Source organism: Diplotaxodon limnothrissa, linkage group LG13 (assembly GCF_057381915.1).
Source record: "Diplotaxodon limnothrissa isolate DT_005_m linkage group LG13, D_limnothrissa_male_GT1.1, whole genome shotgun sequence".
NCBI classification, from domain to species: domain Eukaryota; kingdom Metazoa; phylum Chordata; class Actinopteri; order Cichliformes; family Cichlidae; genus Diplotaxodon; species Diplotaxodon limnothrissa.
The window spans coordinates 15480400-15492409 of NC_140608.1; the positions used below are offsets into that span (position 1 = coordinate 15480400).

Genomic DNA, 12010 nt, shown 5'->3' on the forward strand with positions numbered 1-12010 from the left:
TGGGTTGTTTTTTATACTGATGCTAAATGTAAAAACAAGAAACATGTCCTGGATGTGCTTTCCATTTTCTTTTGTGGCAGTAGTCTGCAAGCATGTATGAATAATAACTGTGTTGCCCACATATTTTGCTGATTATCTGTTATTACTTAATTATCTGCTGTTTTAAGTTATTACTGGGTCAGAAAAAAGTGAATTATGGCAAGACTTGAAACTGTTTGCACAGATGAAAAAACTATCACTGCGTCAGTGGGTCCTCAACTTCCTCACAGACAAACCCCAATCAGTGAGGGTGGGAAAACAAGTCTCCCCCTCCATCTCACTCAGCACTGGAGCATCTCAGGGCTGTGTTTTAAGCCCCCTGCTGTACTCACTGTACACTTATGACTGTGTAGCCACATCAGACACCACCAACATTGTCAAGTTTGCTGACGACACTGTTGTTGTGGGCCTGATCTCTGACAACATCGAGACGGCCTACCTGGAGGAGATTAGGAACCTGGAGACCTGGTGCCAGGAGAATAACCTCCTCCTAAACGTCAGCAAGACTAAGGAGCTGATCGTGGACTTCACTACAAAGCAGGCGAGGAATTACAAGCCCCTCATCATCAGTGGCACGCCAGTGGAGAGAGTGGACAGTTTCCGATACCTGGGTGTCCACATCACTCAGGACCTGTCATGGTCTTGTCACATCAATACCCTGGTTAAGAAAGCCCGTCAGCATCATTTTTAAAAAGGGTTCCCTAAACTGTGCACAACTGTTTGTATGTGTTCCAAAATGTTAACGCTAATGTGCAGGGCTATTTTTATTAGTTGCTTGCGAGTTTGATTTTATGTCAGTGAATGAAGTCTACACACACAAATACACATATGGTTAACCCTGTTCACAAGCAGCGCTGACTTTTTGTCAGACCTCTCATCCAAACAGCATCAGATATGACTTCCTTAAAACCGCAGCATTTGCCTAGGGTGAAGTGGATCAGATTAATGGTTGTGCAGAACACAAAGACATGCACACAACTCTTTATGCAGAGAGCACCCTGATTAAACCGATGTCCCTTCAAGAGTAGCTTCCATCTTTCTTGAGAACCCCTCACCCAGTGAACATGAGTAAGCGGCTGAAGCCATTCATTTTAGCTACTTGCACATTACTGGAAGAAGATAAAAGCAGAAAATTTCTTTAAAAAGTATTTGCAAAGATATTTACAACTGTACACTGCAGCACACTGGAAACTCAGAGAATCCACATCCTCAAACATACAGCACAACAACGTTTCCATTCAGAAACACAAAGCAAATATTAATCTTCAGTGTAATCAGCAGTAGAGAAAATCCTTGAGTCAAAGTGCTATAGTTTGGATGCAAAGGACAAAAATGAATAAACAAGGAGGATGTGGAAACTAAAAAGGCAATCTGGAAAAAGGCATAATATGAAAGAATGACAGAAATAAAACCAATAACAGGAAACAGAGAGGAAAACAATCCCTGCCAGGGCAGCATGATTGTAATTAATCTAGGTTTGATTGCTCAGTTCAGCTTGATGTGTTTAATGTGGGGAAATTGTTTGTGAGCATAGATTTGATTTACTAATTATGTTAAAATTTTATAGACTTTAAACCACGACTATGGCACAACAATGACACATGTGGGATGTTTTTCACAAGAATTTCTTCATTTTGAACTAAATGTGAAATGTTTGCATCCCCACATAAAGTATTTAGAAAACACTTCTCAGCCCAGGTCTTGAATGCTGTTAAGGGTAAAACAGTGCATACAATTGGCTTTAACAACTTCTGAATAGACATGAAGCTGTCGAATTAAAGTCTCGTCTTTTTGCATCACTTTTTTAAAAAAATATATAATGTATGTTGTAACTTTTTCCAGTGCACTTTAAGCCTTTTTGCCTTCCAATGTTTCATACTTCATTGTGCAACCCTTTGATCAATATTTGTTGACTTTTTTTTTTTTTGCTTGACAAATAAATCATCTTGATTGGAGGCTTTATGAGAGTTAATCACTGTTGACTTCTAGCCACTAGGGAGCAGCAGAAATGAGCTAAAAAGAGAAGGTTGCTGACTTCGAATTGGGTGGAGTTGTTAGCAAAGCCATCCATCTTGTAAATGACTGTGCTGTAACATTATTTACAGCTGAGGGTGAATACTGTTTGTTTATCAGTAAACACATGTATACATATACATATGCTTTTTGGTACCTAAGGCAGTGTTGTGTTGATTCGTAACAGAACAACTTATTGAATAAACTCTTTTAAATATTTTACATTTTTCTTGTATTATTGTACTTTGTCACTGGTCTATTGAAAAACTATATAGTTTGTCCCATTGCCTTTAGTTGAATATATGAAAAATGGCAAAATGACACAGTTTGACAGCCATAAAATAGTTTTTTTTTCTCCAACAAAGAAATGATCAAAATGCTATTAGCTTAAAATTTGGCATGGTGTGCAATTTGTCCTTAAAAAATTTGAGGATGAAGGCAGAACAAAAGCAGAGGATAAAAGAAGAAGTGGTAGCTCTAAGAAATTATGCCATATTCCTAAAAGTATTCACACTCCTTCCTTCACACACATGTGAACTTAAATGACAGCCCATTCTAAATCCATATAAAATATAATAAAATGTAATAAAACACCTTCAACTCTTCTGGGAAGGCTTTCCACAAGGTTCCACTGACTGTGGAATATTTAGCGAGGAAATTCCAGGGCTGCACTTGTTGCAGAGCGACCCATTCTTTCACAAATGTTTGGAGAAGGGACACAGATGTTTGAGTTTATACACCTGTCGTCATTAAAGTGATTGGAATACCTGAATTCAGCTATTTGGATGGGTAAGGGATTAATTTTGACAGTGTAGTGTATCTTTGTTTTGGTCTTTGGTTCAAATCATCTTCAGTATGTAAGGGCATGTCGACTGGCAACAGCAGTAAAATCATACCTGGCAGGAAAAGACACAATGCAACACTTCAGTCATGGATTGGTCTCCCAAGAACTTGAGCAACGTTGCAATGTTGAAGCCTCAAGCCATTAAAATATTAAATAATAAAAAAGTATTTGGTTTGCTTGTTTGTTTGTTTTTTGATTATTTAGAGCACATCCAAATGCATTTTGTCTGAAATGTGCTGCTTAAATATGTTTACTTTCCTCTTAGTTATTGTTGGAAAAAGAAATCAAGTGAAAACAATCTGACACAAATTTAAATCAGCAGATCAGACCAGGGATCAACTGTTTTTTATTTCCTATCTCTGAAGTAATATCGCACTACTCCTAAGAGATAATATTATTACTTAAGCCCACAAAATATAATAATGACAATATTAAAATACTATATGCACTAATTTTTTTCCCTTTTTTGTTGCAGCTCTGTTTCATTGCATTTGTCATTTTTATTCTGGTGCAGGGTACAGCCTCCAGTAAATGTGTTACATCCTCCTGACAGCGGGTGGTGTATCCCAGCTTAAATGCTGACACCAACAAGAGGGACACATCAGCTGCTGGTGAGAGCTTCATTTCTCTGCTCAAAGCTTTGCAACAGCTATCATGCAACTGAGACGACTGGAAGCTGCAGTCATATTTGGTGAGTTTAAGCCGAACCATTACCATAAAATTACAGATTTCTGATAGAAAAAACAAACAAGTTGATTAGTGTTATTGTATGTTTTTTGTGCTATAAAATTAGCATTACTAGAAGTGTTTCATGTCTTGTAGTTTGTACCACATGTATAGTCAAAGCGTAGCTACAGTTAGTCATGTGAGACATTAACATTTAATTTTTGAATGTCCCTTTTCATATAAAACCTCAAGACAAAAATGATCTCCGTGAAATAAATCCATATAAAAACCAATGATAAAGTAAATAAATTCTTAAAGTCTGCTTGTATTTCAGTGATTATTGCTCCTCAGATTTCATCGCTGGCTTCTGAGTGTTTGGCTGCTGTGAAAATCTGCATGTCAGATTTATGCAAGCGTGAACAGGCATTTTATGACGGCATCTGTGAAGGTAAAAAAAAAACAAACACTTTTCCATTATATTGTTAATATTACCAAGGGTTGAGACAAGTAAGTATTACGTAAAGCGATTGCATTTCCTCAGGAAGGTCAGCAAATGAGACCGTTCGACTGAATTGCTTCCATGGAAAATGGCTAAAATGTAATAAGTGAGGAAACAGCCCGAAGCAAAATGTACATAACAAAATTAAGTGACAATAAATCACTTTTCTGATGCCTTTAATGCACACAGTATGTCTGTTTTGACATCGAAATCCTCCATTATTACACTGAATTTGATATACCAGCCTATATCGGGATACATAACCAGACATCACAAGGAAAACTGTCAGAGCAGCAGGCACATAGAAAACACCTGTTGCTCAAACAAGACCTTGCTCGCTTATGGAAAATCCTGTTTTTCCACCTTCCTCTTATGTTTCTGTCATTCAAGATGGAGGGTGCCAAATAAAAGGCTCAGAGGTCTGTAACATGACCATCCAGACAATACTGCACCAATTTCCCTCTCTGCCAGGGTGCGTGTGTGCCTGGGAGGAGGAGCTTTGTGATTCTATACAAGTGCTGGCCACACAATGCCACCAAAAGCCAGGTGCGGTATTCTCAGAAGTCTCTACGATAAGCATTTATATGTGAAATTACGTTTTTGTTTGCCAAAGGTGGACAGTTATTGCACTACAAAATGACTGTTAAGAGGATCTTTAATGTGCCTTTGTTGGTGGGAGAGATAATCATGTTGATTATTTGAACAGCAGTTCAGCTCACGAGGAGTGCAGTAATGGATTGGCAGTCAAGCACTTTATTAAACTACGGTAATTATATTTTATTACGCTAATCTCAGATGAAATCTAGTGAAGATGAGTCAAAATTGGTGAAACCCATTCACTACCTTTCTCTCTCTTTGTTTTTTAGTATATGATGGTGCTGGATCATGTTTGGATCAATTTAGGGCTTGTCTCAGCGATTCAGTTTGCAACAGGTACCTGGCACCTATGCTCCAAGCCTGTAAGTCAGGCCAGTGCAATGATGAAGGGTGTCAGCAGGAAACTCTGCGGTTCTACAGGAACGTACCCCAAAATGTTGCAGAGATGCTGGTCATGTGCGAGTGTGAAGCTTCAGATCAGAGCTGTCTGAGCATGAAAACCGAATTGCACAGTGGCACCTGTGGAGATGAGATCCGGGTCTGTCAGCGTGTACTTAACCAGTGCACTGAGGACAGTAACTGCAGGTATGCTGTTCTGTCCTCAGATGTTTTTGTTTTTTTTGTTGTTGTTGTTTTCAGGATTATTGTACAAATACTATTATTATTAAATGCACACCAAATCAGATGCAAATTCATTGTTTGCACAATGATGAAATGTATGAGCAGCATCTGGCGGATGAGATTGCTGGAGGGAACAACAAAGGCTGGCAGGAACATTGGTTGTGCGAGGCATGCGGGGAGGAGAAAAAAGGTGTCTTGTGTATAGGCTGTGCAGCAGGAAGGCAAACACTTTAAAATGCAAGGAAGGGATTCAGTCAACAAACTAACAATCACTAAATTGGAGCAGGAAAAAGAGCGTTCATCATTCGAGAGTCCTTTCCAGCCTTAAAAAGTGAACGAGTGAGTGATACTGGAAATGAGTGTATAAAATAACATTTTTTAAAATAATGCCAGCTCACTGCTAGTAACAGAAAAGAAGAAGTCTGCAGATAGTTGAATACGTAACTACCAACACTGAGCCAGACACAGTAATAACAAAATGTGAATTCTCAACCTTTAAGTGAACAATGAAGAAGAACTCAAGCTGAGGTAGTCCAGTATAGGGCCGCATTAGTGCACAGTAGCACTCCTAACCAAAATCCTTTTTACATTGTCCTGTTTGTCCTTTTAACACATACATGGCAGCGAGCTTTCATAGAGAGTGCCAAGTGCTGGTCCAGCCATTAGGAGCAATTTGTGGTTCAGTGTCTTCTTCAAGTGGATGCCCTCCTCACTTGTCCATTCTCAAGCTGATTTCATTATGGAAACCTAGATTTTCAGGTTATAGTTCCATCAAATCCAATGCTGTTTCTTTTTTTTTTAAATGGCCATTTTTTAAGATCACATCTCCAATTACTATCTAATAAAATTTTTCAGAAACCACTTTACACGTAGACTGCAGCCTTTTATAATCCAAATTCCGCCTGTGTGATTGGTGCACTTTTCCCGCTGCCATTTTTGATGTAATTCCATAAATATATGTGAAATGATCTTGAAGTAATATGTACAATCTACCATAACACATAAACATCTATAAATCGCAGCACCCACTCATTCCACATAACACACATTTTCTCTGTATTAACAGGGGCTTATTAGAAAATTTTCAAGCCAATTGTTGGAGTCCTGAAGAAGCCCAGTGCATTGACAGTGACCTCCCAAGAGATGAATGCTTCACCCAGATGGATCCAGAGCTCATCCTTGGTGCAGACGCTGAATGCAAAAGGGCCTTTGTGGCTACTTTAGGCACAGTGCTTCACCATCCTTGTACATGTAAAAGACTCTACAATGACGATTTTCTTACATGCAGCATGATTCACGACGTGCTTCACAATAGATCACGCTTCAGTGAGTATCTTTTTTTTTTCTAACCAGGCATTTTTAAATGTAACAATCATTTTTCCTGGAAAGATTGTAAATTATTTTTATTTGTATTTCAGTGGCATCTTCAGAAACAATCATTCGCCCCTCTAAACCTCCTCCATCAGATCATGCTTATGCTTGGTTGCAAGGTAAATTGAAATTTGTAAACTCTTTATGCTAATCGTAGTATGATTCACATGAATTTAAATTATCAAAACAATTTTTGAGTGGGTTTTCAAGATGGAATATTTTGTCTTTCCAGATTATCTTCTGTACGTTGTTGCAGCCATCCTGCTTGCTGGTGTCATATTAATGCCTCTGGTTATTGTCAGTAAAAAATGGTAAGCATCGATGTTGAATCAATGTTAAGTCGCTTTTATCAAAATATTATGTATAATTTACTTTTATTTCTGTTTCCTTGTAGGATCTCGAGAAAGAGAGATAAAACAAAATTTCACCATCCACAGAAAAGCAACTGTGTCGTTATTCTCTGATGTTTATTCCTCTTCCCACTGAATAAAATAATCATCATTTTTTCTCTTTTAACTCAAGATCACAGCTGAATAGATTCGTGAGGTTCCTTTGAGTTTGCTGCACATGCAGTCATCTCATATTTCTTTGCTGTAATAGGTAATAGAGTTTATTAAGAAAATAACTAAATTGAGAATGCTTTAAAACACTGTCATCAATAGCCAAATGAATATTGTTGTAATCATCCTTTGCAAAGGTCTCCAAAGCACACTTTGTTTTTCAAAGTACTTGGTAGGTGATTGATGAGTTTGACATGAGGGCTCTGTGGGAGTCATACAATCTGTACAAGGACTGATTGTTCTTCTTGTCACACAGTGGTGTTACTTGATTGATAGGACTATAAGAAGTTTTTGCACAATCTTGTGAAGTAGCATTGTTTAGTTCTTCTGTAGTGCACCCTTAATCTTTGTGTTGTTGTAAACAGTGATCTTGTGCTGCTTTATTAAAGAACATATTGTATATTTGTAGATACAACCTTTATGTTTAAAGTTAATTGAAAAGATTTTGTTGTTAATCTTTCACACCGACAGTTATTATAGAAAAAAACAACAGATCTGACAAGTTTAAGATTGCTTTAAGTTATAACTTCAAGTGTGATGATTTATTTGTGCTCTGCTCACTCTTGTGCTGTGTTCCTCTGTATCTGATAATAAACTTCCCACTGAAAGCCTTAAAGCCCCACAGTTTGTTCAAAATGCTACATTTTATGTGACGATTCCTTTAAAAGGAGCTTTTAAAGAAAAACTTAAAAATCAGAATTTAAATAATTTGTCTTTTTTTTAATAGTTCCAGTCAGTGTGCGTGAAAGCCCCCCAAGAAAGGTCTTCAACCTGAAGCAGTGATTTGTTTTTCTTTTATTAGTTCATAGACAGCTATCGAGAAAGCCCTGTCAGCATAGTCCACTTAGTCCTGGAATCAGGGACAGAGTGGAGCCTTTGGTCAGGTGATGTCTGATATAAAAACAGGAGAAGTAGAAAGGGAGGACAACCCTATTCACCCCTTTGTGCACAAACAGCAGGGGAGAGGCACTGATGGGAGTTATCTGTATTGACCTGTAAACACACTTACTTTAGCATTTTGAGCTATTTGGAGACAGGGTAACGAGGTCTGAGTGGTGGAAAAAGAGAAGCAATTGCAGCAATCAAGATGAGTGGATTTGCTTCACTTTAATTGGGCCAAAGACACCAAATTGTTTTTGTCACTGGAGCTGATCTAACCCTGATTCACTGATCTGCTCTGTTTTATACGATTGAGCTATAGGTGAGTATTTCTGGACTCATTCTGCCCGGGAAAGAATTGAAGTTCTGTCCAATAGTCTATTTAAAGTCAAATTAAAGGTCAGTGTGGATAAATATGATTGATGTTTTAACCCATGATTTAATTCTTTTTTCTATCATGTTAAGCACACACAACATACAGTCTGATCTTCTGTGTGGAGGGCTCTGTGTCTGTGAGGAAAATGAACAGCCATGTCTGGAAATCTATATATTTGAAAGGATGCAACAGTAAGTAGATACAGAGATAAATCCAAATACATGCTAAAAAGTTCCCAGCTGGTTTGAAGGCAGGGATTTTTGTTGGACAGGAAGAGTTGATTGGGAGGTAAAGAAGGCTTTTTTCAGGAAAATAGGACAAAAGGGAACTAAACACTAAACAGTGAGCTAAACATGTTCATTGACAGGCAAACACTGGATTGGTGGGACTATTTGGGCCTAATTTCAGATGTAGGAGATAATAAAGTACAAAACCTTCACTAACGTACTTACGTAGAACTTTCAGGCGTCTGTATTTTACTTTAAATTTTGATGTTTTTGTACAAATCTTTACTTTTTAATTCTTACATTTTCAAAATGGGGGCGGGGATTATTTCTATCACTGCTTGCCTTCAAACATCAAAACAATTTGAACCTAAATCGAGGGGAAAATAACATAAAAGACAATTCTGTTGGTGTGTGTCTATCGCATGTGCTTATCTGTATCTTATCTGGGATGGAAGACAGAAAAACACATCATCTAGCCATCATTTCTAGGACTATGCTCAGGTTTTAGATTAATTTTTAAATGTGGCAGGTGATTTTAAATGCAAACACCAAAAATGCAAACACAAATCCAACACCTCAACAAATATTAGCAAACAGACAAACTGTTTCTGCACAGTTTGTCACACAGTGTGTTGCTAGCTAAAGGCACAGCTGCTCTATTTCCCAGGGAGAGAAAACGTGGGAGATAACTTCACTCAGAGATGGAGAAAGGATAAGGAAGGATAGGAAGAAAAAGAGGTTATTTTTAAAGCTGAGGACTTCTCGGTGACATTTGATATACTGGAAATGTAAAGCTTACATTTTAAAGGTTTGGTTCATTTTATAGTTTATCAAACAGATATTGATCATATGAAAATATCTGGCAGTTTAATGCAGGGTTAGTTCACCAGAGTATGCTGTACTCTGGTGAAGTTTAGTGATGGAGCAGAGTGACTGTGGTGATCACAATCACAGGCAGTAGACATGAAAATAAATTTAAGCTGGTGGTGCTGCTTGGATTCATTCACTGACTTCCACATTTAAATTAGCTTCATACAGACCACAGCATTAGCTGTGATAGTTCATGTAACATCTGCTTACATCTTCTTGAATTAGGCTGTGTAAATCCACAAAGAGAGGAAGCAGCACATACCATGTGATTAAAATCCATTTGTGCTGATAGCAGAAACTACTGGGACTTATTTCTATTCACTTCAGCTGGTCTTAGAGCCCCCCCCCCCCCCCCCCCCCCCCCCCCGGATTGTACCCATTTTTTCTGTTTAGGTGTGGAGCCAAAGTCACCCGTCAGTGTAGGCAACAACAAACAGAGCAAATTTTTTTGCTTTGTTTTCTTCATGTTTGTGCTACATAACAGCAGATAGAAATTTGATTAAAATTAGAATTGGAATTTAATATAAAGGTTGTATTCCTTTGTATTGGTGTTGTTTTATTATGATATCAATAATGACATGAGGTTCAAAGCATAAGGGAGCTAAAAGCAATTGATAAACTCAAACAATGAGTGGAAAATAAATAGCAAGAATCAGAGCCTCGTCTAAACAGGCGTCAATGAAAACTAGAAAAGAACCCCATCATAGTAAAACTAAAGCTCAGCCAACTAGAATAATGGAAACATGAACCAAAACACAGGCTTGCAAGACTAGAAAAAACATGAAGTAATCGTAGAAATCAAAGACTCAACAATATCACAAAACATCAAAGCCACTAAAAGCCACAAAACATCAAAGTCCCACGTGTGGGACTAATAAAGGTTATCTTATCTTATCTTATCTACTATTAGAAAAGAGATCAAATCAGGAATCCAAAACATCAAACACTACAACAATCAAATCTAAGAATCCAAAATTTATATCCACAAAAACTCTGGGACCATGACAGTAATTTATTTTTTATTTCTCATCTTCCACTTTTTGCTTTGCATGACAAAAACTGACCCAAATTATTGGCTGTTTAAGCCTTTCATCTTTCAAAAGATTTTATATGATCTTAATATTACAAAATTTCACTTACACAGTTGATAACTATGGGATTGAAGCTATCTAATTCCCCTCTTTCTATGTATTTTCCCCAAGACACATCACTGCACATAAATGATAGATCTAGGAGAACAAAGGTCAGAACTAAGAGCCACTTTGGAGCCATGTGGCCAGTAGAGGGCCCCAAAAGGGTGTAAAATGTCTCACTAAAGTTGTTGTTTGCCATTAAAAGATAACATAAAGTAAACAAACAAACAAAAAACACTCACAAGGGCGAGAACAGCATTGAGGGTAAAGTTGTGGTGCTATTTTTAGGTACTACTGTGTTAGTAGCATAACTTCTTGGCTCGCTTGTAGCTACTACCATGACTATGTTCTGTGAGTTTTTGGCTCATAAAAGTGAGAGTCAAATACATTTAATAAGTGCCTTTAATAAGTGTTTACTGTGTTTATAAGGCACAGCTCTGTTAAAATGCATTTACACAAATAAAAACTGTAGATACCAAATCTCCAGCAATGTATGGACACTGGCTACTGTTTCCTGGGTATACTGGGGAATATGAATGCACAGTCAACTATCCAGGTAAGCCAGGTTTAATATTAATATTGGAAAAAAATATCTATTGTCAATAAATATTGTTTGTTTGAACATTGGTCATTTCTTAGAGATGGAAACTGTTTTAACGAGGCTGTAGTGGGAGCACTGGGTATCAGGTGTGACTAAATGTGGTTCACAGGCGGAATTTTGCTTGGGGGTGGAGACAGGTCAGGACTGAGTCTGTGTGCAACTGCACATGAATGCATAATTTTCTTTTTTGTTACGTGATTAAGATGGACCGCCATGGGCAGACAATTATCACAATTTAATACGCTTATGCAAATCTAACATCTATTCATTAGTGTGGAGTGCTTTTCTTTCCCAGTTGGCATCATGCTGGCATCCTAATTAGTCAGATTTTTGAAAATAGGGATGTAAGGTGAATGCAATTAAGCCGTAGGAAAGAAAGCCGCAGAGGAACAGGACAGAAGAGCTAACAACTGATTTTTTTTATTCTTTACTTTCTGATTTACAGATTGCACAGCAGGGTGTAAACATGACAAAAAATGAAAGGACAACTTTACAGAGACAATTGTCTCAGAAAGTAGTTTATGTCGTGGTAAAATTCTGAAATACAAAAAAAAGACTATAAAGAGGAACTTTTTAAGGGATCTTTGGCAAACCTGATGGCAAAAACTCCTCTGTGCCTCCTTTAAAATGCTATCTTTGTGGTAATTTGAGAGTTGTCTTATTTTGAATTATTTATACAAGTTCACAGGAAATCACAAAAGGTCTTCAGAGAAG

At 37.5% G+C, this 12010-nt stretch overlaps 1 protein-coding gene across 1 annotated transcript; it reads left to right on the forward strand.

Moving 5' to 3' along the window:
* Positions 1 to 3550: 3550 nt before the first annotated feature.
* gfral (GDNF family receptor alpha like) lies at positions 3551 to 7114 on the forward strand. The gene is made up of 9 exons (XM_085368984.1): positions 3551 to 3587; positions 3897 to 4010; positions 4452 to 4607; positions 4771 to 4827; positions 4928 to 5243; positions 6346 to 6605; positions 6698 to 6769; positions 6883 to 6961; positions 7045 to 7114. Exons 1-9 carry the CDS (start codon positions 3551 to 3553, stop codon positions 7112 to 7114), a joined length of 1161 nt encoding a protein of 386 aa, XP_085225110.1.
* Positions 7115 to 12010: the final 4896 nt, after the last annotated feature.

Excerpts from the sequence above, each read along its gene's own strand:
- gfral (XM_085368984.1), top strand. The coding sequence starts at position 3,551 with ATGCAACTGAGACGACTGGAAGCTGCAGTCATATTTG. Across the intron at positions 4,011-4,451 it reads TTATGACGGCATCTGTGAAG|ATGGAGGGTGCCAAATAAAA; the intron begins GTAAAAAAAAAA and ends CTGTCATTCAAG. Across the intron at positions 6,962-7,044 it reads GTTATTGTCAGTAAAAAATG|GATCTCGAGAAAGAGAGATA; the intron begins GTAAGCATCGAT and ends GTTTCCTTGTAG.